Source organism: Lepidochelys kempii, chromosome 25 (genome assembly GCF_965140265.1).
Source record: "Lepidochelys kempii isolate rLepKem1 chromosome 25, rLepKem1.hap2, whole genome shotgun sequence".
Lineage (NCBI taxonomy): Eukaryota > Metazoa > Chordata > Testudines > Cheloniidae > Lepidochelys > Lepidochelys kempii.
The window spans coordinates 16,004,679-16,032,400 of NC_133280.1; the positions used below are offsets into that span (position 1 = coordinate 16,004,679).

A 27,722-nucleotide genomic window follows, 5' to 3' on the forward strand; every position below is an offset into this window, starting at 1 on the left:
GGGCATAGAGCGGAGGCCGCCCAGGGGCAGAGCGGCCCTAGCGGGGCACTTCCGTCAGCTCTGGTATTCCAAACCGGAAGCTGCTCTTTATCCCCCCGGCCGCCGACCGACTGTGGGTCACGTGTGCTGCGCCCCCCCCCCGCCTGAGGGGGCCCCCCCCGTTCTCTCCGGCCCCCAGGGCGGAAACATCCTGCACAGCCTGGTTCCCCACCAGCCCCAGGGCCTCGCAGGCCGAGGTCGCCCCTCCCGATGTCAGCGCTGGCCCGGGCCCTTCCGAGGGCCTTGAACCTTCGAGCGTCGCGGGAGGCCCTCGCCCACAGGCCTCGTGAATGGGCTGGGCCTCTCTCGCTTTTCCTGGTCGCCGCCCCGGTGACTTCCCCGCATGGTCCCCGCGCCCCTCCAGTCCCCCTAGTTTAACTCCTCACCGCGAGCAGTTAGGTAACTGAGAATCCAACAAGGAAGGCACTAAAAATGCTGCTTTGACCTGCTGTTTGATTTCCAGACACGCGTTTGAAAACAAAGCCAGTTACTGAAAGCCAAGGGTAAAGGCTTGCTATAAAGGATACAACAGAACCGGAACCAGCAGAAAGGTCTGTGTACATCCCCCAAACTGATACATGGAATGGAGTTGAGTGGTGGTTGGGGTGACCACTGGCAAGGTTGGATATTCTCACCGACTTGACCCATTTTTGCTTTTTTCTGAGCTTCTTCCTGTTGCCGGCACCCAGCGCCGAGAGGCTGAACAACAGCTTGAGTTGGTTCGCTACCCGGTGTGCTGTACCCAATAATCACAACGGGGTGGAGAAGCAGAAAAGTTTATTTGAAGCTTCAAAAAGGTACAGGGAGATTTTAATCTCAAATCCTGTACACAGAGCAGGAAGTTACACAGGCTTTTATACATCCTTTTTCCCAGCATACTGATCCAATAGCAAGCTGCCCTAAGTATCCATATAGCCAGCCAATCCAGTTCCCAGCTAGTTCCCTTGTTCTCTGTATCATTTCTTAAACCATACATAAAGTTGCTTTATTCAGCATTGTTCTTCCATATCTCCCCTGTGTGGCCTTGCTTAGTTTCAGGCAGTCTGACTCTGCAACATATTGTTGCAGATTCTCAGCATAACTGCTGTGTGTGCCTCCAGGCGGGGGGCCAAGGACACTTGGGCCTAGTACGCAGAGCTGCTGTGTGTGCCTCCAGGCGGGGGGGCCAAGGACACTTGGGCCTAGTACGCAGAGCTGCTGCGAGTGCCTCCAGGCGGGAGAGGGGCCAAGGACACCTGGGCCTAGTGCGAGGGGGCTTCATCGACACTCGTGGTCTTCCATCCCCTCGAGTTACCTAGTGGCCATGCCCCAGTGTCCCCAACAACTCTCCCCTTTGAGAACACTCAACAACCTTGGCTCTGAGTTTTCTCACTTGGGCTACTTATTTCTTTAGCAACATGGTGCGCAAGCAAAACAAAGGAGTTTTGCTCCCGATATGCACAGTTTGGAAATACCAATACAGAGAATAACAATGTTACCCAATTAATTATCACCAGAGTCTTCCCAACCCAGGGTCTCCAGTACCTGGGTGGGCCCATTTTAGCATTAAGGTGCCCACTATTTGTGTCTTTTAAACAGTAGCTTTAGCCCGAGATCATCACTAGATGAGGAGTCAGCAGGTTGGACGGTCCACTGTTCTGCTGACGAGGGGGCAGGTATTGCCTTCAGACGAGAGTGATGGATCCAGTTCTTCTGTCCCTCGATCTTTGCCGCTGTATGGGAGATCAGCAGGAAGGTATAGGGTCCTTTCCACTTTTGCTGGAGAGGCTCGTCTTTCCAGGTACGAACAAGCACAGAGTCACCGGGCTGTAAGGAGTGGACGGGAGTGTCTAAGGGGAGAGGCTGGGAATCCTTGGTATACCTGTGAAGAGACAAGAGAACAGCAGACAGGGAACACATATACTGTGACAAAAAACCATTACCCAACTCCCATTACCCTGACAGAACCGGGGTGCCATTCATAGGCCATGCCCTTCCAAACATAATTTCAAAGGGACTGAGCCCTAATCTACCCTTTGGGAGAATGTGGATACGGAGTAGGACGAGAGGCAAAGCATCAGGCCATCGCAGTGAGGCTTCTTGGCACACTTTTGAGAGATGTCGTTTAAGGGTCTGATTGGTACGCTCCACTACCCCACTGGCTTGCGGTCTCCAGGGCGTATGGAGTTTCCAGGGGATCTGTAAGGCATGTGAGATGCTTTGAATGATTTTTGACATGAAGTGTGTCCCGTTGTCAGATTCCATCCACAGGGGGAGTCCAAAGCGAGGAATGATCTCCTTAACAAACTTGAGGGTCACTGTTCTGGCAGTGCAGTTACGGCAGGGGAAGGCTTCTGGCCATCCGCTGAACCGATCCACTATAACAAGGAGATATTTGAACCCTTGGGTCCGGGGAAACTCAGTAAAGTCTATTCGCCACACTTGTCCAGGGCCCGGAGTGGGTTCTAGGGCAGCTGGTGGCACAGGATGTCCCGGTCGGGGGTTATTCTTTTGGCAGACTAAGCAGTCCGCTTGTACCTGGGCAGCCAGGGGTCAGAGTCCGGAAGTGATAAAGTATTTTCCCATTAGTTGGATAAGTGCTTCCCTGCCAGCATGAGTGGTTTGATGTAGTTTCTGCAGCACTGGCCGGATTAGGCCCTTTGGTAAGAGGACCTTCCCTTCTGGGGAATGGAGCCATCCCTTCTTTTCCCAGAGACCGAGTTTGTCAGTTAGCTGTCTCTCCTCCCCAGAGTACTGAGGGGTTGGAAGTTCCCCTACTGATGGGATAAGGGCATGCATATGGGCATTCTCAGTCTGAGGGGATGGCAGGGTGGCAGCATGCTTAGCCTCTCTATCTGCCCGGGCGTTACCTCTGGCCACATCTTGATCCTCCCTTTGATGGGCTTTACAGTGTACCACCGCCACTTCCGAGGGGAGTTGTACGGCTTCTAGGAGCCGGAGGATTTGGGGCCCGTACTTGACTGGGGAGCCTTGGGCTGTCAGCATTCCCCTTTGCTTCCATAGGCCAGCATGAGCATGCAGCACACCAAAAGCATACTTTGAATCAGTAAAAATATTGACCCGCTTTCCTTTTGACAGTTCAAGTGCACGGGTCAGGGCTATTAGTTCGGCAAGCTGGGCAGAGATCCCAGCAGGCAAACCTTCAGCTTCCACAGTGTCATGGAGGGTCACAACAGCATAACCCGCCCTCCTTTGCCCATTTATTACAGTACTGCTACCATCAGTGTACCACTCATAATCTGCATTTGGGAGGGGTACATCCTTTAAATCCGGACGGCTGGAGTACTGGACATCTATGATCTCTGAACAGTCATGTTTCTGTTCCTCTGTTTCTGGCAAGAGAGTGGCTGGGTTAAGGGAGGGGCAAGGCTGTAAGGTGACTTCAGAGTTCTCTAACAGCTTAGCCTGGTACCGAGCAATCTGAGCCTGGGTGAGCCAAAGCCCTCCCTTTGCATCCAATAAGGCTCGGACCATATGGGGAGTATAGATTTGCATAACCCCTCCCAATGTTAGCTTCGGGTTCCGCAAGCACAAGGGCAGTAGCTGCGACCGCCCGTAAACATGCCGGCCAACCCTTTGCAACCTGATCCAGTTGCTTAGAAAAATAAGCCACAGGACGTCTCCATGCTCCTAACAGCTGTGTAAGCACTCCTAGGGCCACCCCCCTTCCTTCATGTACATACAACTGAAACGGCTTAAAGAGATCCTGCAGGCCCAGAGCCGGGGATTCCATCAATTTTCTTTTCAGAATTTTAAATGCCCTGTCAGCCTCTGGGGTCCAATAGAAGGGGTCATGATCTGCTCCTTTTACACAGTCGTACAGGGGTTTAGCCCACAGTCCAAACTCTGGGATCCATATCCTGCAAAAGCCTGCCATACCCAGAAATGCCCTCAGCCGCTTACGAGTGCTTGGGGTAGGAACTTGACAGATAGCTTCCTTTCTTTCGCTTGAAAGCTGACGCTCCCCTTGCCGTATGTGAAACCCGAGGTACCGTACCTCTGGGAGGGCGATTAGAGCATTACTCCGTGCTACCCGATATCCCCGGAGTCCAATAAAATTCAGGAGGCTCACGGTGGCTTTAAGGCAGGGGGTTTGGCCCACAGTGGCAATTAACAAATCATCTACATACTGCAGAAGGAGGGCCTCCTCATTATCCCACTCCTCTAGGTCCCTGGCCAGAGTCTGGCCAAAGAGGGTGGGGGAGTTTTTAAATCCCTGGGCCAACACTGTCCAGCAAAGTTGCTTTTTAACCCTTTTTCGGTCCTCCCACTCGAAGGAGAAGATCTCCTGTGACGGGGTGGCAACTGGGATGATAAAGAAAGCATCTTTCAGATCAAGAACTGAAAAATGGGTATACTGTCCCCCTATAGAAGCCAATAAGGTATATGGGTTAGGGACAAGAGGGTGCAGAGTCTTAACCCGTTCATTGACTGCCCTTAGGTCCTGTACCAGCCGATACGTGCCATCAGGCTTCTGTACGGGTAGAATGGGAGTGTTCCAGACTGACTGACATTCCTGGAGAATACCATACATTAGGAATCGATCTATAGTTTCCTGTAAACCTTCTCTGGCTTCCCTCTTGATTGGATACTGTTTTACTTGCACTGGGCCTTTCCCTGGTATGAGCTGAATAGTACTGGGGGTCTGGTGGGTGGCCTTTCCTGGAATCCCTGATGCCCACACGAGGGGGTACATCTGGTCTTCCAATGGGCTCCATTCTGGGGCTTGCATGGCTGAGGGCTCAACTGCAAGGGTCATGATCCATGCATTCTCAGGGGGTAAGGTAAGGGTTATTTCATCCTCAGTAAAATGCAGGGTGGCACTGAGGCGACAAAGCAGATCCCGTCCCAGCAGAGGCATTGGACACTCAGGGAGGTATACCAGCTTGTGGGATCTAGTCCTGTTTCCCAAAGCGCATTCCGCTGGGGCATACACTGGGCACTTGGTATCCCTGCCTGTGGCTCCCACCACAGTAAGGGAATCTGCTACTGGCAACTGAAGAGGTTGATTTATGGCAGTTCGGGCCGCTCCAGAGTCCACTAAAAAATTTATTTCTGAGCTTCCCACCCACATCTTTACTCGGGGTTCCGAGGGTAGGATGATCCGTCTCCCCTGACACCCCTATTCCTGTTCTTCTATCGCCATCATAGAGGTACCCCCCCTTTCCTTCTTGTTTGGGCACTCATTCTTCCAGTGTCCCTCTTGCCAACACAGGGCACACTGATTGCGCCCCAGTCGTCTCTCCCGCGGGCCTGGACGTCTGCGTCCACGGCCCCTTCCTCCTCGTTCACTTCCCTTCGTGCCTGCCTGCACCGCTGCTACCATCAATCTCACTTGCTTCTTCTCCTTCTCCACTTCTCTTAAACTATACACTCGATTTGCTGCTTCTAAAATCTGTGCCATGGTCATACCCATCAAATCCTCCTTTTTCTGTAGCTTTCTCTTAATGTCAGGGGCTGCCCTGCTTGTAAATATTCCTTTAATAATTGCCTCAGTTTGTGGATCATTAGGATCTGCATTGATATACTGTCGGATCGTGTCTTGAATGCACTGTAAAAAGGCTCCAGGGCTTTCCTTTGGATCCTGCATTACTTCATATGGCTTTGCCCAATTATTATGTCGGACAGCCAAGTGATGGAGTCCATGCAAAAGCAACTCCTTATAGGAGGTAAGGCGGGTCATATCCCCATGATCATTTGGATCCCACCTGGGGTCTGCTCGGGGGACTTGTGCATCCGGGTCAGGGACATTAATACGATCCCGGTCGTACCGTCTCTGCGCCTCCTCCCTTGCCTTGGACACAACCTGTTGTCTTTCAACCTCAGACAATAGGGTTCGCAGGAGGACGTTACAATCATCCCAATCTGGCTTGTGACTACTGAGGCACCCCTCAAAGACTGATATAAACCTGCTTGGGTTGGTGGAAAACTCTCCTGCCTGTGCTTTGAAAGTAGCCAAATCCACAGGATTAAAGGGCACATGAGTATAAACCTGCATAGTCGTGGCCGGACGCCTGTCCAATCCAGACCGGGCGACTTTAGTTTCGGTGATTAAGGGGTATAGGCCAACCATTGGGGACTTACAAGGTGTGGGTGTAGGGGCCGAAGGGGACACCGGCTCTGCCATTACAGTGGGGGTGGGAGTCTGGGGACTAACATTAGCTGCTACCGAACCAGTCGGAGTCAGATTACAGTGCTGTAAAATATCTGGTTGAGTACATAAAGTCAGAAACAAATGTGCATACATATGTTCATTCCATTTCCTTGTTCTCTGACAGAACAGGAGTAACTGAAGGATCGTGTTGTAATTAATTGACCCTCCTGGTGGCCACCACTCCTGGTCCTCTAGTTGATATTGAGGCCAGTCAACTGTACAGAATTGTTTTAATTGGCTCTTAGTCATTGGATCCGTACCAAATACCTTCCAGTTTGCTAGAATGCACTCTAGGGGCGTACACCGTGCCCTAACCACTGAGCTCTGTCCCTGTCCCTTATCTACAGGGTAACTCTGGGCGTCCCCAGGTTCCAACAGAGCATACAATCCGGATTTCAAAAGGTTCCTACCTTATCCAAGGGACTAGTTCTTCACTGTCGTCCACAACTGCAAGGGACCAGTTCTTCGTCGTCGTCCACCACAACTGCTTCTCCACTATATGAGTGCGTTGCACCGTTGTGCCCTCCGGGGTCGATCAAATCGCGTCTCCTCCGAGGCCCCCGATGAACTCACCGGTGCGCGCTGGGCGTCGGTTCTCGCCGCAATCCTCGACCTCCAGGAGGGGTCCGGGCAAGGCTAAATTGCAGCCTCCGCCCACCCAGGGACGCCAAAAGCTGTTGCCGGCACCCAGTGCTGAGAGGCTGAACAACAGCTTGAGTTGGTTCGCTACCCAATGTGCTACACTCAGTAATCACAAGGGGGTGGAGAAGCAGAAAAGTTTATTTGAAGCTTCAAAAAGGTACAGGGAGATTTGAATCTCAAATCCTGTACACAGAGCAGGAAGTTACACAGGCTTTTATACATCCTTTTTCCCAGCATACTGATCCAATAGCAAGCTGCCCTAAGTATCCATATAGCCAGCCAATCCAATTCCCAGCTAGTTCCCTTGTTCTCTGTATCATTTCTTAAACCATACATAAAGCTGCTTTATTCAGCATTGTTCTTCCATATCTCCCCTGTGTGGCCTTGCTTAGTTTCAGGCAGTCTGACTCCACAGCATATTGTTGCAGATTCTCAGCATAACTGCTGTGTGTGCCTCCAGGCGGGGGGGCCAAGGACACTTGGGCCTAGTACGCAGAGCTGCTGCGAGTGCCTCCAGGCGGGAGAGGGGCCAAGGACACCTGGGCCTAGTGCGAGGGGGCTTCATCGACACTCGTGGTCTTCCATCCCCTCGAGTTACCTAGTGGCCATGCCCCAGTGTCCCCAACATTCCTCTTCCCCACACTTGTACTAGAATCTGGGAATTAAAGTATCAACAGGGTCTGCTATTGTTACTGCTGTGCTATATGATGTGACAACACCTAGTCATTGATTGCATTTGCAGGTAAATTCTTGAATATCCATCTGTGTACTGAAGTTCAGTTTTTTGTCACTGTAAGGAAATTACCATGGTCATGACTTTTAGGAAGAAATACAAAATGTCTCTGTACAAGCAATCCAGGGAATTATACATCCTGAATTAGCTGGTTGGCTACAGGGGTACATGATCAATCTTATTAGGAGCTGGGAATAAGCCATCATAAGCAATGTAAAATGCACCCACATATCACACTGATAGACCTGGATGTGCCTTTCTCAACCTACTCTAAGCCACATTCCAAGGTCCACACTGTAAAGCCAAGTCATCCCCTCAGTTGTTACCTTTTATTAGCAAAGAATTTAATAAAGTTCACCTCAAACATTTTCCTAGACTTGCCTAGGGGATCTTACATCAGGACTGCTTTGCTCACATGCTAAACCATCTCTTTGAAAGGAAGAAAGTGTTCCTTTTACTTCCCTTATATGCTGGTGGGAAGTGAACCACCTGCCTCAGTAGAGCCCACCTAACCCTTTAGCTGCAGGATCAACACCTGCAAACCAGGTGGGGTGTTTTGGGTGAACCGTCGTGTTGAGTTCTGGGAAGTGGGCGGGCAGAAGCCCTCCAGGGGCTAACACTGTTCCAATAAATAAAGGGGCTAAATAGTTCACTTGGGAGATATGCTAATAAAGCAGCTGTGCCAATTCCGTGTGTGCAGCCCTCAAAGAATTAACGGGATGCACTGGGTCCAATTTTCACCTCTCCCTTTTTTCAGTCATGTAAGTTAATGGTTTTGGGGTAGCATTACTCATTCAATAACCTAATCCAATGGCTTACAACGAACGAGAAAGGGACAGTAGGGGGCACAGTTCCCCCCTTCTGGGTTTCCAGGTTGTGAGCTGCTGCTGAATGCAGTCGTATTGTATGGCTGGCGTTCAGGGGGACGGGAGGAGAGGACACAGGAAGGCTGGATGGGCACTGGGCAATTCAGGCCTCAGTCCTGCAGGAAGCTCGGCGAGGGTGGACTCCTGCAGCTGCCCAGAGCCCAGCTGCTAAGCGTAGTGCGCTGTAAACACCGGCACCGACAGGACGGGAAGAGGAGATGGGGAAACGAGGGACGTTCCCCGTGGCGGCCCCCCACCGCAGAGGAGCCGTGGTTGACCCTTTGCACTGCGGCGTTGATTGGCAAAGGAGGGCTTGTGGCACCTAGGGACGAACCGATTTCCCGGAGCAGAAGCTTTGCTGAGCTCCAGCTCGCTGCACCGGACAATGGGGGGGGGGCCTTAGATACCCACAGAGCGTGTCTCTGAGCAGGGCTGGAAAACGAGGGGCTCGGCCGGCCGGGGCAGGCGGCGGGGAGCGGGACGGAGCCCGGCGGGGGCGCGGCAGGAGCGGGGCGCTCTCCAGACCGGGGGTCCCCACGCGGGGGGTCGCGCGGTTATTGCCGGGGGGGCCGGGAGCGCTCGGCCCCCCCCGCCGCCGGCCTGGAGCAGGGCGTGAAGCGGGAGCGCCCGGCGCAGGCGCAGGCGCCGGAGGGGCGGGGCTCTGGCTGGCGCGCCGCGCGGCATGGTGGGGAATGGGGGCGCGGGGCATTGTGGGGAACGGGGGCGCCCGCCGCTCTTTCGCGGCTCTGTCGTAAAACGGCGGCCGTCGCTTGGCGGCCGGAGCGGAGGGCTGGGCCGGGAGCGGAGTGGCGCGGGGCCGCGGCGGCGGCGGTTTGGGCGGCGGGGCTCGCGCGGCCGGAGCAGGAGGCTGACGGGAGCGAGCGCCCGGGCCGAGCGGGAGGATGGTGAGGCGGGGAGGGAGGGGCTGAAAGGGAGCGCGCGGGTTGGGGGGGGAGGGGAAGAGGAAGGCGCGTGGCCCTGGTGCAGGGCCGCCCCAGCGCTCCCGTAATGCACCTAATAGCGCCAACAGCTATTGCAGCGCCTACCCCCGGCCGGGGTCCTGGTCCAGGGGCTCTGCGGCACTACCGTAGTTCAGCTAATAGCGTACAGCTCCTAGCATAATGGGCCCCTGGGCTGTGGCTGGAGAGGGTCCTGGGTGCTACTGGGAGACACCTACACCACTGACCTGTGCAGCACCTGGCACTGTGGGCTCTTAGATGCTACTGTGATCATGCCCCGGGCAGGTCAGTGTGCGGGGCTGTGGTGCAGTAGATGCTGGGGGCACTAGCGGTGTGTGGCTTGGCTTCCCTGGCATGGGGTGCTGTTTACGGGGGAGGGGGTGTCTGGGCGAAACTCGGTTCCTGCTGTGCTTTACCTGACGCTCAAAGGTCAGTTTGAGTGGTAGGAGCTCATGTGGCATATATCTGGGAAAATGGTTCTTACTCCTCCCTGCAAAGTGAAACACAGTCCTCTTGTGCTTGGTAATAAATTCGTGGCTAAAATAACTCTGTCTGTAAATGGACTGTTTTATTCTCTGTTTTGCTGACCTGTTTCTCAGGCTTATCCTCTTTCCTTCTGTTCTAGCTTCCTTTATCCCTGTTGAAGACTGCGCAGAACCACCCTATGGTGAGTAGCGAGGATATTTCCTACAAGCAATGCTTGCAATCCTTATGAAGCTTTTTGAGTCACCAGGTCAGGGTCTGTATGTTGGAGGGTAGGGAGGAGAATTTGGAAGCCCTAAAGAAGTGAGTGCTTTAGATGTATTTTCTGTATCTTCCATGTGCTGCAGCCAGAATTTAGTGTGGTGGCCTTTTTTTTGGTCTCTTATTAACCTAGTGTAAAGTAAACCTTCCTAATCTTGTGAGTGACTTTTTATGAAATAAGATTAGAATTAGACATAGCAGAGATTCTAAGCAGGTCAGGTGTGTTTTTCACTACTCTCAATTTAACAGGAGCCTTACTGTTTTAAAGGTGAGTCTTTGGGCTGTCGCTCATCGCTTGTTTTCATTTAAAACCAATAGTCACGTAAGTTAACAAAGCACCTAGTGTGTCTGTGCAGCAGCTACTTCACAGAGCTTTCTAAGGGCATTGCAGCTATTCTGGAACTGCAAGCACAATAATATCCAAAGTACCTTTATGTTAGGAAGGCGGTCTGTATATGAGTGTTAGAAAGATCCCATTGTAGTCACTACCTGGTCACTGTTAAAAAAAAATTCACACAATAAATTGGTCCGGTAATTATGGCTGCATAGACAGGTAGATAGGGCCAGCTGATGCTTATTATCCAACTCTGTTGACTGTTTTTTAATTCCTTTGTGTGTTCGTCTTTGATTGTGAGCTTTTCAGGGCAGAATCTGCATCTTTGTATGTATGTGAAGAGATCAGGCACGTTGTGGGTGCTACTGGAATGCAGACTATAAAAAATCTAAAACTGTTTGCAAAACTTATTTGCAAAGAGAACAGAACAGTTGCTGCACAAATGCAGATCTCATGCAGCATCATTTGGAGCTTACCTAGGACTTAGGGGTTTTTTTTGGTGTTTTGCGGGCATTTTCCTCACTTTTTCAGAATAAGTGAGGGAAGATGGAGGATGCTCACAAAACTTAGGGGCCAGATATTTTGTTCCAGTAGCACTCTTATTCCTCCTGTTTTCCCTTTTATTTATTGGGGGAGGTGGTTTCTGAGAGGGTCCCCTGGCCTCTGGCTGCTTTATCTATATTCCTCTTAGTGTGTCTTACTGACTTGAGTCTAAACTGCCCCAAGCAGCAGAGGAAAACAATCTCTTGGTCACGTTAAAATGTAACCTGAAGTATTTAAATTCAATGAACCTGGTGGTCCCAGTACAGTTCCCTGTGGGCAGTAACCCTTTGTGTCAAACTGTACAGACAATCTGACACAACTGCAAGTCACTGTTGCAGAGTGGATCGGGGCCCAAGTGGTGCTGGATACAAAGTTGTCTTTGTCCTGTAGAGAGGGCATCCTTTTCCATTCTGATTGCAGGTAATAATGCAGGCAGGGCCGCTAGAATTCTGAGGTGGGATTAAAGCGCAGTAGCAGTTTTTTATCCTAAAGCTTGAGTAGCAAAAAAAAAGTTCCTAGCACACCTCAGGTTTTATTCTCCCTGTTCCTGTACAGGAGGAGGGTTTTATTCTCCCTGTTCCTTTGACAGGAGGTAGCTCTCCTATGTGCATGTAATGTGGGGTGGATATACCTCTTGGTGTGTCTCTTGTTTATTGCCTAAATTACACCATATGGACTGATTTGGAAGTTCACTTCCTCTTGTACAGTCTTACACTTTGACTACGCTTCTCTTGCCCATATATGCTCTTAGGGGATAATTGATTCAAATATTACCTGAAATTGTCTGCTCTTGAGAATTTCACAGTTGCTGGTTATTGTATTTGACTTTCTCCATTGTGTCTCAGTTGGTGGAATTGAAAAATGGTGAAACGTACAATGGTCACCTAGTGAGTTGCGATAACTGGATGAACATCAACCTAAGAGAAGTCATCTGCACATCAAGGGTAAGGTTGACAATTTTAGATTACACTGTCCGGTGCCCCATGCCAGGAACCCCCAGTCTGACTCTGGCTGGCTGTGATAGCTGCTGCCTGGCCATCATTCTGTGTTCTCCCTTTAGTGGGTTACCGCTCTGTAAGAGATGTTTGGTGAGAACTAGCCTGTTCGGGCTGTTCCCACTGACATGGTACTTGTGCATTATGCTCAGTAATAATGTTTAATGTCTATGTAGAAGTGAGGAGAACCTTCTCTTAAATGCAAATAATTGTTTGCAAAGGCAAAGACGCAAAACATGGTCAAACACCAGTGAGTAAAAGAGTTTGCAGGGAATCACAGGAATCAAAATTAACCAGACTGGGCAACGGGAGGAATCGTCTTCTACGGAGTAATTGCTTCATTTCCAAATCAAGAGGTAATGGGGCTCAAGGAGAGAAGGGGGAGGAGGCATTGTGGAGATTTCCAGAGAGACTGAGTCTGAACTGATGATAGCCTGCTGTCGAGTCAGGGTTGTCCAATATACGAAAGTACCATTTTGGTTAACCATGCATGCTATGTAACAGAGCTTATGGCAGAGGTCCCCAAACTGTAGGGCACGCCCCGCTGGGGGGGTTGTGGAGAAACATTTGGGGGGGCGGGCTGGTCCTGCCCCTATGGAGGATGGGGAGGTAGCGCCACCCAGACCCACTCTGCTCTGGCCCTATCCCCTGGCTCCAGCCTCGCCCACTAGCCATGGCTCAGTTCCTGGCCCCAGCCGCAACCCCCACACTCCGTGGCTTGGGCAGAGGGGGTGACCCTGAAAAGTTTGGGGACCACTGGCTTAAAGCCAAGCTTAGTGCACCTTTCCTAGACACTAGTGTAACCGTGATCATGTTCTGCTTAATGTTTTGTTTGACTTTTTTCCTGTGTCTGATAAACTGCTTTTGTTTAAGAGAACTGGAATCTGTTTTTTACCAATATTAAATTGTGGTTAGATGGTGTTTGATGCTTTGCACACTGGCGGCAGGTAAAGCCTGGAGTACAGGTAGTGAGCTGTTAGAGCACCTGGTTGAGTGCAAAAGGGTTTCCAGTGTCCCCCTCTCTCTGTCCCTGCCTCTCATAGCACTGCAAAGAAGCTTGTAGTGGTCAAAGTGAGCCCATAGAGTGCTACACAGCTGGACCCATGCTCGGCTGGGTTACACCCACATGGTTCATGTGACTCATCCTGCCTGGCTGCCTTTTCAATCCCCCTCCAGTCGTGCAGTAGGAAAGCATCAATAGACAAGCCCAGACTTAGAAAAATACACCCAGGATACAGTCAAGCCGGCCTCAGCTGACCCTGCTGATCTCTGGTTAGTTGAATGGTATTAATGGCAATGGCCACTAGATGGCATGGGGCTGTATCTGGAGGATCTGGCTCTAAACTAGTTAGTTTGTTTACTTCTGTGAGTACAGAAACAAGGAAGTGAAGGGAGACTGGCTCAGTCGTTTCTTGTGTTTTGAGCCGAAGTCTAGTTAGGAGGATCCAAGGCCGAGGGTGGGGGCAGCAGTAAGCTAAACGGGAGCAAGTGTTGTTAACACAGGGAGCTATCCCTGAATAACCCCATGTGTGGACAAAACTTTAGTGGCAGATGTACAATCTCTCTCTCCCTCCTCCCCACCCCACCAAGGCATGTATTTGTGTTAGAGAAACCATTTATGCTGACAATAAATATGTGGTAACATTTTCAAAGTGACTTAGGCACTTCTGAGTCAAAGACGTAAGAGCACATGTGCACTGACGCACCTGCTCTGCCCTAACATGCTTCTCCCCAACAGGACGGAGACAAATTCTGGAGAATGCCAGAGTGTTACATTCGTGGCAGCACAATTAAATATTTGCGTATCCCAGATGAAATCATTGACATGGTGAAGGAGGAGGTGGTGTCAAAGGGCAGAGGCCGTGGTGGCATGCAGCAGCAGAAACAACAGAAAGGCCGAGGAGGTGGAGGTGCTGGGCGAGGTAATGGTCCTGTTTGCTCTTCTGCTTGCAGTGGAGTGCCTAGGCTTCTGTCTTAAGCAAATCTCTTGTACGTGTAACTGTTGTTGTTGTGTGGTATGAGACATTGGAATGAGTCCTACAAAAGAACCAGCTAAGGAGGAATAAGTCCTTTACCTTGTTCACAAACATGCCTGTAAGGCAGGTGAATACAAAGGGAAGGGCAGGAACTGTTCCTTTCTGTTTACTGGAGCTGGGTAGGAGCTTAACAAATAAGTAAGTCCCTTAACTTGGCTGGGTCAGACTCCTTCCAAACAAGCTGTGGCCCATTTGTGTAATCGCTCTGTCCCTCTCAGCACAAACCTCATGTGAAATCTCCTTCGTTAGCAAATCAGTTTGGGGGCCCGAGTGAATGTTCTATCTGAATATGCATTGGGTTCTGACCATTACTGCAGTGGGGGAGAGGAAGCCTCTTTCCAGTGCAGGGCTCAGGTGATGCACTCTAGTCTGCTTAAGAGAAGCACATCTGGCCGTCCCTTTGGGAAGTCTTTGCATTACTTGTAAGAGATCTAGCTGCTGACTCTGTTTCACTTGCTGACTGTTTGGAGCATTTTCACCCTTCCAGCTGAAGGCTTCATGGTTGTTAAAAGGTGATCCCTTGAAAACCACCCTAGAAATCAGTTTAGGGTGCAACGATCATAGAGGGGCTGCCCCAATCCCAGGATCCTATCACTGTTGGTCATTCCTTATCCTCCTGCTTCTTGTCTCCCACCCCGAGGCCAGCTGCAGCTTTGGCCAAACCTATGGGATTCACTCAGTATTGCTTCTTACTCAGCCAAAGAGTTGCTCTTGAGCCAGGGTCTGAAGCTTCTCCTAAGGACAGTCCTGGACCTCACGTTTATTCTCTTACAGCAAAACGTGAGGTGGCCTTTGGTCACCTGTGACACACAACTAGCTCTTGTGCACCAATAACTGAAGAGAGAGATTGGCTGGCTGCTGTTTGGATGGAGCAGTCTTAAAAGCTTGTCACCAGAACCATTTCCTATCTTAGTGATCACACAAGTAATTGCAACAGTGGTTGCAATGAGTTTGGCAGTTTCAGATTTGAACTGGAGAGCTCGTGAAGGGGACTCTGTTTGCAAAAGCAGCATCCCTAGGAATGTCAATAGACTCCCAGAGGAACAAAGCTAGGTTTCTGCTGCTCTTGCTTAGCCTCTAAAAGCCTTTGAAATGCAAAAGTGACCTTCAGAAATCTGAAGGCGCCTTTATTTCTCTTCCCTCCACTCCGGTGACCACAGTACTTGGCATTGTCGCTTCTGGATGCGGTGGGTTCGACAAACATTTTGCATGAAATATTCCCTCCAGGCCTTGTGCCATCGCTGTATCCACCTGGTGGAGAGCAGAGTCGATTTCTCCTCTTGAGGTAGAGGAGTTCCCTGCTGCTTCGATGTGTAACTTTAATTAGCTTAGGGAATATTTTAGAGTTGCTGTCACATTAGTTAATCAGCTGAAAGGTTACTTTCAAGTAAAGGTTTCTTGTTACTGCGGCACAGAAAGGGTGACACAGTTCGCTAAGGAGCTAGCAGGCAGGAGCAAAGCTATAACTGGGCACACAATTAATATCAAGAAGAATGACCCTTTCAGCAATTCGTGGTCTCTTGCTCCTGGCTAGCAGGAGGGGGCACTGCAGTCCACATCTTCAGCCACTTGGGGGAAGGAGGCCCTCCTCCTTTCAAGCCAGCAGTGTGGCTAACTTTAATCACCTGAACAGTCCATGGGCTGCAAAGAGCCCAGCTGCATGGATAGGCTGTAGAGCTGGGGTCCCCAAACTAGTACATGCCCCACCGGTGGCATGCGAGTTTGGTGTCCCTTCCCAACAGTTTAAGAAGGTTGGGAGCCACTGCTCTAGAGCCAGCTGTGACCTGGCTTTGTGGGCCCCAAGGAAGCTGCTTGTGCCTGGTTGTGTGCAGGGGTGTAAGCAGAGTGAATCCCAGAGCACCCCTATCTCCAGCACACCACAGTAATCCTACCAGAAGGTCAGTCTGGAGGAGCTCCCTGGCAGCATGTTCATGCTGATTTAGCTTTAGTTTGGTGAGCAGTGCTCTGGAGAGAGGTGGAATTGGGGCCACACTACAAGGCTGCTCCATGTTGCTGATGCCCTGACCAAAGCACCCCAATCATGAGCGCCTTCTGGGTCAGTATGCTGTGTGCAAACTGAGGCAAGTCTGATGGGTAGATAGGCAAGCTAATAACACAGTGGGATACTCTTGTCCCATTTTGTAACTGGCGTATCTTTGAAGTGTGTCACTTTCTCCATCAAGTTGATTTCTGCATCCTTGTTGGTGTCTTTTTTTTTTTTTTCTCTTTGCCTATGGTAGAATTTGCTAATCTCACTAAATGACTGATACGTTGGTCTAGTTTTTAAATCAATGTACTGACAACTTATTTTGAAAATTGTAACTTTTTTAATTTGTGATCCTGGTGCATTCTACTAGTAACCACTGCAGTGAATATCTTGCTAACGGTCTTTGCAGGCTGAGATCTGACAGCACTCTGCTGCTAAGTCAAGAGAGGGTTACGTGGTTTATTGTAAAAAGTAGTGTTGTGGATTAGCAAGGTGTAGGTTTTAAGGTTCTTCTATCCCCTCATTTGAGAACCCTGGGAAAGGAGTCTACCAGTCAGGCAAAGCATGTGTGACTGTATTGCACCCAGACTATACACTGGAGGTTACCGCTGACTTATTCTTTCACTGCTCTTCTTCCCCAGGAGTGTTTGGTGGTCGTGGCCGAGGGATACCAGGGAGTGGAAGAGGGCAGCAGGAAAAGAAGCCAGGCAGGCAATCTGCAAAGCAATGAGACTCTGTCTGTACCTTTGCCAGAGACAGTGTTGGGAGGTTATCTGGTTTTGTCACCTCTGGATTGCCATGTGTATAAAGGTGTTAAGATTTCTAAACTTCAATTAATCAAGCTAAACGAACTCTGAATCATCATGCACCTTGTCAGTCCCTCCGATCCTAGTCTGCTGGTAAAGCTAGGGTAATTGCTGTCACTTTTTTTAGCCAGTAAATCCATAATCGGAAAGATTTGGGTTCTCTTTTCAGTTTGGTAAAGGAGGTGACTTCAGTAGACTGTCTCCTGAGAAGAGTTACATTCTGTTTAATTCTTCAGGCTCACTATATTTTTAATACACACACAAATGTTGTCCCTTGTATGTTTTAAGAACTTGTGTAAACATTTTGAGGACAGTTTGATTTTGTTCTTTGTTTTATACTTGAAACCAGATTTGATAGGTTTTTACATCTGTTGCATACATAACTTTTTAGTTAGAAACATTGAAATTGAGGACATTGTATCTTTGCTTAAGAGCTGTCTCAAAGAGTCTTTTTTTTTTTTTTTTTAATCCTTTTTTAACTAGCCCTCTGTTTCTGATGAGGCAGTTCTCTCTCCCTCCCTCCCTCCCCCATGCCTTGGACCATAGGTCAAGGGGAAAACACTCTTTGGTTGTGTGATTAAAAACTGAAAATAATAAACCAATTACTTACTACAAGTTCTCAAATCACATCGCTAATTCCTGGCTTTCTCTGGTTTGTTACTGTATGTGAATTTCACATCGGGAAGTCCTGAGGTACTGGTACCAAAAGGCTAACAGCTTTTTTATACTATATATAATCCATTGGGTCATAACTACTCAAATTAAAAATTAATGTTTCATTGGCTTATGCGCGTGCGCTATTCTGAATTCTCCATGGTAAGTGAGTTTCCCAAATACTGATTTTTTTTATATTTAAGACTGTGGATGAAACTTTTCCTTTGTAAATGGGTTGAAATGCCAATGCACCACTTCGTCTTCAGATTACTTTATTTGAGAGAGGATTGAATAGTGAGGTAAGAGGAGGATTTGCTTTGACTAACCTTTGACCCTAACCTCACTCTGGAGACTGACTTGTCTGAAATAAGACTGGCTTTTTTTCTCCCTCCCAAGCTTGCTTCTTGCTAGATGACATATACAGATTAATTTCATTAACAGTATCTGGCATTTCTAAGCCTCCTGTAAGAATCTATGCTTAGTTTTTTATCCTGGAGCCACTAGTGAAAAGGGGGAAATCCTGGCGCTGCTGAAGTTACTGGGAATTCCCCATTGGCTTCAGTGAGGACAGGATTTCCCCATTGACTTCAGCAGTGCCAGGATTTTCCCCAGTCTTCAGCCCCAGTGGTTGCAGTGTTCCCTGAATGAGAAGTACTCCTAGAATAGACCTCCTGACCAGTTCAGACTTTTGGCGTGGAGATAGATGCTGTAGGCTTTTGCCTCAGCTATTTCTTGTCTTGAAAGACTTAAGTAGTTTTTTGAAAAATATTACAGGTAGCTTACCCTTCAGCTCTTGGTGAGAACACAATTTCCTTTTGAAAGGGGTATCTGTGTTCATGTCCACTCTTATGCCCTCAATCGCCTCTTCTGAACAAGACCAAACAAGTGAAGAACATGCTTTTATATATACATTTGTTTAATTCTTACCTTATTGAACTAGTCCAGTGCTAAATTGTGAGTGGAATAAATTCATTGTTAACCTGTAGAAAATTACTCTTGCCTGCTGTCTGCAACAAAGCTGGGACTTGGTGAAGACCTTCGCGTCTCTGTTTTAGACAATTGGTTAATTTTTTATAAATCGGTGTTATCACCAAAAAACCCCAAACCCCGCCCCAGTTGACTGGCTAAAATGCCCATCTTTAAACTCCGCTGTATGTTTTAATTGGTTATGTTTGATCACTGGGGCCTGTGGATCTTCTGATCCCTTGGAGCAAAAGTGGCGAAAGAGGTTCAGATGCAGCCAAGTCTCCTCCTGCCAAGGGCACAGACCGCGCACATAGAAATGGGGACCTGCTCTAGATGCTCTATTTGGAAATAAATGTCACTCCGGCACTCGAACAAAAAGCAAGTTGAGCCACATGCCAGTTTTTCCCCTTTAACATTCTGCTCCCCTCCCCTCCCCATCCCTGCTCAAGCCAGGAGACTTCAAGTGCCGCAGCTGCCTCAGTGAAAGAGGAAACAAGGGCTGCGAAGGGTGGTTCTTAGTGTCACTAGCGTAGGGAGTAAAGGTCTGGTCTGGCCAGACACGGCGCAGTTGCAACAGGCAGCTCTTCGGCTTCAGCTCAGAGTAGCATCCTGCTAGCCTCTCCTTCGGCGACTCCAAACAACCGGGAAGGCTTGACTCTGGAAGGCCATCAAGAGGTGCTGCTGGCATTTCATTACAGCAGGGGAGTTCCTCCTCCCCAGCCCTCTTTCACTTCTCCTTGGGAATATTTCAGGCCTTACCTAATGTGTGCATGTCCTGCCTTCTGCAAAGGAGCCGTTATCTGCAGGACGACGAGATGTAATTTTGTTAAGATGATGTTGAAGTAAAAAGAAAACGGTACAGAGTTTAAGCATAGAAGTTTCTGGTTATCAGGGATTAAGGTACAGATTATCAAGGGGTGCGAAATTTGGTTTAGGAACGGGTGGCGTAATACATAATCTGTAATCTCCCCGATTGGGGGTAAAAGGTTAATGGGTCAAAGTACAGACATTGAGATATGGGGGTATGTTGTTCATATAATGGCTATGTTCAGATGTGGAGTATAATGAGTGGATACGAGGATGAGGATGGATTTACCCTCATTTGGTGAGATTTAATGTTCAGTGAGTTTATGGTTCTAGTTCATATGGTCCAATGGAAAAAGTCTCTCCGTCCCTTTCCCATAGTTGATGCACGACGTCGTACCGGCTCACACCTCCTGGTACTGTTGGTGGCCGGTGATGTGTTCGATGTAGATGTCCCTGGACCATTGGATGGTGTCGGAGACCATGAGGCACCGCATGAGCCGTGCGTAGCGTCGACTGATCCCACGGGGCCGCAGCACACGCTCGTTGCAGGGGTCCCAAGCGCCCAGGGCTCTGACAGTCAGGACATCCATCTACACCTCGTAGCCCTTCTCTCTCAGGGTGTCAGCCAGGGGCTTTCCAGCTTACGAGCTCAGGCTTTGCGGAAGGCCGGGGTCCTGTTCTCGAAGGAGACCGTGACGTCGACGAGGATGATCTTTTTCTGGGCCTCGTCGGTGACTGATGCATTAGCAGTGTACGTCTCTATGGTGCATGTATCGTCTCTCCTGCCTGCTACCCTCTTTGCAATGGGGGTGTAAGGTGGGTGACAGAACAGTGTCAGAGTAGTCACGGTGAGTCCATAGCAGTGCGAGGAAAAGCTGAGACCAGGGAGAAGAATCAAGGGGGCAAGGGCAGGAGCTGCAGCAAAGGAGGGAAGTTGTCAGAATTGCTCATGAGGCTGGGATGCAGCCAGAGTCGTAAACCTGTCTGCTCGCAGTGGGGGTGGGGAGCCACGGGAGCCACAGGGAGAAGTGTGCAGTCAGAGCCTGTTCCTGGAGCTGCCCCTTTCCCATGAACAGGGTGTTCTAGGGAGCCTGCAGTTGCTACTCTGTAGGGTGTTGGCTGTCCAGTGGAACCTGCTATTCCACCACCCCCACCCCCTTTTCTCTCCTGGGTCTATTGACTCTGAGTTTCCCTTTCCCTAAAATACAATTATTCTCTTTTTTCCACAGCCCAGCTGTGTGGCAAGAGCAACCCCTTGTTCTGAAACACAGTTGTGTGTATTTATGGGGCAAGTGTTTACACTAGGAACACATGATCTCTCTTTAGCAGAACACTTATTTTGCACAGCGTAAACAGCTCTCTGTTGACTCTGAGCAGCTCTGACTCATAACTTCTGTGCCTTCAGCTGGAAGACAGCATAGGAATAGTTACACAGGAGAAGCCTGCAGCCCAGAGGGAGTGGCTGCAGAAATATTTTAGGGCTGTGTTAAGCAACTAAAAATACACTTTGAATCCTCTTCCTCCTCCTTCCCTTCCTTTCTAAATTTCAGATTGTTCCATGTGCCTCCATCAAGCTGTTGGGAATGGCTGACAGCTCCTCACTGGCTGAGGCTTTCCCTCCAGAATTCAGAGCCGCGTTCTCTGGAAGGAAATAAGAATTTAAAAGCGTGTGCTGTCTCTGAGCTGCCGCTTCCCTTTGAGTCTTGCCTTGCTCGTGGTGGGTGAATCCCAGCAGGGGTTAATTCTCCTTCCCAGGCTCGCTAGCCCCAGCTGAGGGGGTGTCGCTGCTACACAGTTGAGGAGTCATTAACCGGTTGGGGAGCACAACCCCATGCAACCTGCCTCCTGGCACGAGCAGCAGGTACTTTCCACACCTCCTCCTCCCTGCCAGCTCCAGAGGCCTCCTCTAGAAAGGTGGGGAGTTGGATGGAGCCTGTCTTAGCCCAGGTGAGACTCTCTGCACTGCTGTGCGGGAGCTGGCTCTGCAGAGCTTGGGCCTTGTACTCCGAGCATTGGCTGCCCCTCCCCTCCCGCAGGCAAAGAAATGAGACCATGGGCTGGCCAGGGGAATAATGGATGGGCTCCTGCCTCAGGTGCTAGCCCTACTGTTGTGATGGAGAGGAAGGAGAGTGCCCAGGGCACTAGCGTGGGATTCAGGAGTGCTGGGTTCACTTTTGTTCTGTGCCAAAGCTTCCCTTGCTGACCTTGGGCCAGTCCCTTAGCCTCTCTGCCTCAGTTCCCCTCTGTAACTCAGGCACAGCAGCACTGCCCTGTCTCGGGGGTCACTGCAAGATGGCATTACAGTGTGCAAGACGCCCATACTATGGTGATAAAGGCCAGAAAAGTTCCTTAAACGGATTCAGTTCCAAGCCAAGCTCTGCATCAGGGCCCAGGGCGAGGTCTGTCTGCTCGGGCAGGGAAGAGCCCCCCTGGCCAACACAGGGGCAGGTCCTGCTTGCAGCTACACAGAGCCCAGTAACCGCAGCTCCAGCCACCAGCAGCCCTGAGATGGGCTGTCCCCTCTTGCAGTGCATCAGTAGGTTCCTGGCCCTGAGCCAGGGTCCACAGGGAAAGAGCTTATCCCAACAAGCCCATCATCAACCCTCCTCTTTGCCCCGCTGAGGCAGGGACAGAGGGGCTGGGCTGGAGAGCTGTGCTGCTTAGTTCAGGGGTCGTGGTTGCAGAGAGCCAAAGAGCACCTCTGAGCCACCTGTCCGCATGTGCGACCTTAACCGTGCAGCCGCGCTGCTCTGTGCAAGCAGAGGGGCCTGGACCTTATAGCTAGGGCCTGCGGAGAGCAGAGTCCAGCCTGCAAATACCTGCATGTCCTCCGCCACCGCCAGCCAGACCCCTCTGCCTTTTCTGGGTGAGCCACTGCTGACTGGCTGCCCTGCCCTCTATCAAACACACGCCACCTCCCCCTGGCCGTGGTCACATGCCAGCCACCTGCAGCGACTGCTTGCCCAGGGCAGGGAGATCAGGAAGGTTATGAGTGTGGCCGAAGACGCTCTGCAGCTGGAAGCAGCACCCCATGCTCATCTTGTTCTCTGCTGGCGCTGCACAGATCACAGCCTGGGGACAGCTGGGGAAGAGGCCTTGTACAGTAGGGGTGACCAGGGCCCAAGCTTGCCCGAGACTGAGGTGTCTAGAAGTTAGAATGGTGCCCTGGGATAAGGAGAGTATTAACGTATTTGCAGAGGGCATCTAGCATCATACATCTATTAATCAGCACATGCTGGGCCTACAGCTCAGGCCCCTGGAGCTTCCCTCGCAGGAGTTGGTGGCTTTCATGAGAGCCGCTCCATCCTTGCACTCTGCGAGCTGGTGGAGGAGATCGTCACTAGGGATAGCTGAATTCTCCTCTGCCCCAGGAGCATCGCACCCAGGAACACAACCCTTTGTTGGTGTTGCACCGGGACCCGCAGTGATAAGTTCTTCACATGCGTTGGGTGTTTGACAGGCGCCAGTGAGCCCCAGCCTGTCCTGCAGCCGGAGCCCCTAGCGGTGCAGGGCCCTTGTGACGGAGGTGTTTACAGTAGCAGGTGGAATGAAATGAACCCTCTGTGTGCTGGAGCCAGCTCCAAGGTAATCAAATGCTTTACATTTCCAAAGCACTTGGAAGTCCAGCTGGGAGGCTAATGGTTTCATCACCATCAAAGGAACAGCAGGAGTTGGGTCAGGGTCCATCTGTGCTCACTCAAACCACAGTGGCTGGGCCAGAGAGCACAGATTCTGCCTTGTCCATGGGAAAACCAGACCTCTCCATTCTCCTCCCATGATACCCAGGTTTCGCTCCGATAGCAGCGGGATGGGACAGCACACCCAGGGGAGAGGTTTTCGAGCCGGGTGAGTGCAGAGCCATTGTATGCCTCCTCAGTGCAGGGGCAGAATTCTTCTCCAACTACTACAAGATAAATATAGCTAGCAGGTGGCAGAGCAAAAGTGTGACTAAGTGGGTACGCGTGAGCTCCGGGCTGCTCTGGCTCGCGCCCTGGCTCCAGGAATAGCATGTGAGGCATCAATTTGATTTGGGAGACTCCAAACATGGCTGTGGCTCCTATGGTCTATGGATAAGAAGGCAGCTCCTCCCATAGGGCTTCCCATGGCCCTAACACAGCCGGGAAAATCCTTTGTTGGAGTTCTCAGGTCACCTGCCCCACAAGGCCCTTGGGGAACCAGGAGGGGGACTGAAGGGCCGTCCGAATAAAATACACATTCATCAAACACATCGAGTGCTAAGCTGCCTAAGCTGCTTCCCTGGCGGGTGTGTCTGCCATGCCACAAGGAGCCTTAGAAAGACTAGTTGACCCTGTTCCAGATCACTGGACATGGCCGTCGCCCTGGGGTGGTGAGAGGCACAGAGAGCGGCAAGGCAGGTAATTGGTTGCACTTCGTTTTTTCAGGAGAAAGGTTTTAGAAAGCAGCAAGTTGCTGAGTGTTGCTGAGAACTGGGTTTGGCCAAGGCTAAGGGGTGTACTTGGGTAGCTCCCCCTGCATGGAACTCCTATTGACTCTGCAGACCAGGGTCTGGGAATCGATCCCAGAGAAGGTGAGTGCAGATGACAATGGGATTTCCGCTTGGCAGCGATGAAAACTTGGCACCAACGAGCTGCTCTGGGAACGAGGGCTCTGTATGAAATGGCTGCATCCCAGGGCAACTCCAGAACCTGCCTACTCCTCAGCGGCTGCCTGCATAGCCCCGCAGTGGTGCGCCTCTGGCCGAGGGAATTGGTTTGGGAGCTGCACAGCGGCAGCAGAGATGTGGCAGAAGGGCGGCAGGCTGTGGGCCAGCATGATGCTCTTGAACTTCTGGAACGGACTTTCAGCCAGCCTCCCTTGCCCAGGGATTGCCCCTTCCAGGAGCTGGCCCTGGGAGCAATGAGTGCGATCGCTCACTGGGCCACGGGGACGGATCTGATGGAGATGCTGGAGGTCGAATGGATGTGTTGACAAAGTCTAGATGTCACGGAGTCCCTGGGCGATGCTCTGGAACTGCTCCCTACGAAGCCAGTCAGGACTCTGGGGAAGTCTCCTTTCTGCGAGCAGCCTGTCTGCAGGACACACAGCTCACCCGGCTTCCACCTTCCTGGGTCTGACCTCGGAGTATTCAGCATCCTCTGCCCCTCTGTGCACTTCCCACAGCGAGTCTGCCCAGGTCGGGTCCTGGGAAGCCAGAGGGTCCTGGCCCCCAACTTCGCAGTCAGACGGGACTCTCAGCCAGCCAGTAAAACAGAGGTTTATTAGACGACAGGAACATGGTCTAAACCAGAGCTTGAGGTGCAGAGAACAGGACCCCTCAGCTGGGTCCATTTTGGGGGGCAGTGAACCAGACAACCACGTCTGCACTTCACTCCATGTCCCAGCCAGCCCCAAACTGAAAGTCCCGCCAGCCCCTCCTCCTCTGGGCTTTGTCCCTTTCCCAGGCCAGGAGGTCACCGGATTCCTTTGTTTTCCAACCCTTTAGCTCTCACCTCGCAGGGGGGAAGGGCCCAGGCCATCAGTTGCCAGGAAACAGGGTGTCGGCCATTCTCTGTGTCCAGACCCCTGCACACACCTGCCCTCTAGGGCTCTGCAATGATCATACACCCTTACCCAACCACCTAGATACTTAAGAACTGCCTAGGGGAAACTGAGGCACCCCCACACTATTCAGAGGAAACTTTAAGAACAGTCCCACTTCGTCACACTAGAGAAGGCCAAATAAGTGGCGGATTCGTTCTCTCTCTTGTGAGGGTGATGGCCGCCCGGCACTGCGCGGGGGGGCTGCCCACCTCCATCTCCCAGGGCTTTTCCTCCTCTAACAACTCCAAGGCCAGGACCGTTGCTCTCAGAAAGGATGTGGACTACCCCTGGCAGCCGAGCTGGAGGCCCTGGGTCTCACAACGACCTTTCCTGTCGAACCAAACCCAACAGCCCGAATCTGCCCAGGAAGTAGAGGATTGCAAGGCGTCCCCATGGCACCCAGTTGCCATGGCTACTAGCTGCTGCCTTGATTCCTCTCAGGGGATGTGGACACTGCAATCAACCGTGCAGCTGGCCCATGTCAGCTGACTGGGGCTCGCAGGTCTGGGGCTTAGGGGGGTGTAACGTTGCAGTGTAGCTCTCCAGGCTCTGGGACCCCACAAGGGAGAGGGTCCCAGAGCCCAGGCCTGACCCCAAACATCTACACTGCAATTTTATAGCCCCACAGTCCGAGCCCAGGTCAGCTACGAGTGGGCTATTGCAGTGTGGATGTCCCCTAAAAGGTTAGCTGGAAAGACCTCTATTAATAAGCGCGTGCTGGTGTTGCAGCTGATCCCCAGCCTAGGAAGGCCAGGCACTGCTCCTAGCCCTGGCTGCTGGCCAGCCCCCTTCCACTGAGGCCCAGAGTTTGGTTCGCTCCGCTCTGGAACTGATTAAAGCACCTACAAGCACGGATGGCTCTCATTCAGCCTCCTCGCAGCCTGGACTCCAGGAGCAAGGCAGTCTGGGGGGCCCCTCAGGTGGAGCAGGAGGGCACCTGATGCTGCTCGCCCAGGGCTGGTTCTTCGTGGGTGGGGACATTGGCCTGCAGCCAGGAAGCCACCCAGGGCAAGGAACAGCCACATCAGGCAGCAGGGTGGGGCTGTTTGCTTTGCTGACATTGCTGGGGCCAGCAGCTCCAGCTGGCAATTTGTGGGGTGTAGAGCAAACTGCCTCGCAACGGGAGGCTGCATAGAAACCAGGGGGCAGGCTGCTGGAAAGTGGCCCACTGGGCACCTCGGGTGGGCAAAGCCGCTTGGCACCAGCCAGAACCATTTCAGTGTGGAGACAAACCAATTCAAGGGACAGGGACTCGAGCAGGCCCTGCGAAGAGGCTCCACAGAGGGCCACCAAGGGACGCCTGGTGGGGAGCCTCCCCCCATGCACGGGGCCTCTTCTCCCCCCCGGAGGGAGTCGCTGACTGTGTTTCCTCGGGATGGAAAGTCTGAACCTGCTCATCTGGCAGCACCAGCCCCGCCCCTGTAATTACGGGGCCTGTGGAGCCTCCCTGGGATGTGGGTGTGGGTGGAAACTCGGGGATGGGTTAAAGCAGGAGAACAGTGGTGCGTGAGGGGAGGAGCCCCCTGCCATCGGTCCCTGCACTTCCCACCCCGAGTCTGACCCGAGTACATGGAAGAGCCCATCAATGCCACCTTGGGCCGGGACGGGTCAGCCGTGAGCATCCCGACTACCTGTTGGAGCAGAGCGCAAGCTGCTCTTCCCCACAGCCCCCACGGACCCCCTGCTGCCTTGCTCCCTTCCGCATCCAGGTGGCTAGGGCTGCTACCCGCCTTCCAGCCCTGAGCAAACAGGCCAGATCCTGAGCTCAGAGGTTGTACAGATTCACAGCTGAGGAGCTGAGACGGGAACCTGGACCCTGGGGCTGGCGTGCACCGGGATCTTTTCCCTCCCTCCCTGGCTGTCAGCTCACTGCCCGCTTTAGCCCACACACACAACGGGCCAGAATCGTCCCTCGTGAGCATCACCGCAGTGGTGAGATGCTGAGCTGGCTGGCTGGGCAGGGGCCTCAGGGGGCTGCTGCTGGCGCTGTGGTCTCTGAGAGGGAGCTCGTGCCAGCCCCGAGCTCTGTCATGCTCTGCTTATATGTATGCAATTCACTGCAGTGCAGACCGAAACATAAATCCTGTTTCCCAGGGCCCCTGCGAGGGCCCAGGCTGGGCCGGTGTTGGGGAGGCAAAGAATTTTCCAGGGTGTGTGGGGTGTGGGAGCAGCTGCCTCGGCACTCGGTGAGGGTGCAGCAATACAATCTCACATCCACCCAGCCCCTCAACAATGCACTTGCCAGGATCGGCTGCCAGGCCGGCTGTGAACGGGGAGGAGGCGAGTACAGCTGCAGCTCAGCTTCCAGATGGAAAACGGCGACTCGCCTGCATGTTAGAGGACAAAATGTCATGAGAGGGGCCTCGAAGGGCACTCCCCAGCCCAGCCCATGGAGTTCCCAGAACCAGGCCCATGCTTGGGCAGCCACAGCTAGGTGCTGAAATGAAACTGGCCTGGCTTCCAAAGGGGCTGCTCACCCGGAGCTTCCCTGGGCCTCAATGGGAGCAGCAGGTGCAGAGCCTCTGAGAATCAGGCTGCTTTTGGTTAGGGGCCTGAATGGCCTCAGGGCAGAGAGGGAGGCGCCCAAGTAGGAAAATCTTGGTCAATTTTCTAGGAGTGTGTGACAAAGTGGGACTGTTCTTAATGTTTCCTCTGAATACTGTACGGGTGCCTCAGTTTCCCCTATGCATTTCTTGTCTCTAGGTGGTGTGATAAGGGGGTGTAATTGTTGCAGAGCAAAGGGCCAGGGTACATAAATGGCCGACACTCTGACTCCTGGCCACTGATGGCCTGGCCCTTCCCCCCTGCAAGGTGAGAGCTAAAGGGCTGGAGAACAAAGGAATCTGGTGACCTCCTGGCCCAGGAAAGGGACAAAGCCCAGAGGAGGAGGGGCTG

The 27,722-nt window shown here is 51.8% G+C and overlaps 1 protein-coding gene and 1 long non-coding RNA gene across 5 annotated transcripts; one reads left to right on the forward strand and one right to left on the reverse strand.

Annotated features, from left to right (window-relative positions):
* Positions 1-799: 799 nt before the first annotated feature.
* Positions 800-9,077, reverse strand: LOC140903040 (uncharacterized). Its single transcript, XR_012156149.1, has 2 exons — positions 6,604-9,077; positions 800-1,900 (listed from the first exon to the last, which is right to left on the reverse strand). It is a non-coding gene; the product is annotated as an uncharacterized lncRNA (long non-coding RNA).
* Positions 9,078-9,169: 92 nt separating this feature from the next.
* Positions 9,170-21,005, forward strand: LSM4 (LSM4 homolog, U6 small nuclear RNA and mRNA degradation associated). Of its 4 annotated transcripts, none has more exons than XM_073323671.1 (6): positions 9,170-9,339; positions 10,019-10,060; positions 11,860-11,958; positions 13,748-13,931; positions 19,644-20,016; positions 20,816-21,005. In XM_073323671.1, the coding sequence occupies exons 1-6, from the start codon at positions 9,337-9,339 to the stop codon at positions 20,988-20,990; spliced, it is 876 nt and encodes a 291-aa protein (XP_073179772.1). In that variant the 5' UTR covers positions 9,170-9,336; the 3' UTR covers positions 20,991-21,005. The 4 variants fall into 4 exon arrangements, with proteins under 4 accessions (XP_073179772.1, XP_073179773.1, XP_073179774.1 ...); XM_073323672.1 differs by lacking the exon at positions 20,816-21,005 and adding an exon at positions 20,495-20,782 and having other exon boundaries at positions 9,172-9,339; XM_073323673.1 differs by having other exon boundaries at positions 9,173-9,339; positions 19,644-20,081; positions 20,816-20,947.
* The last annotated feature ends 6,717 nt before the right edge of the window (positions 21,006-27,722 follow it).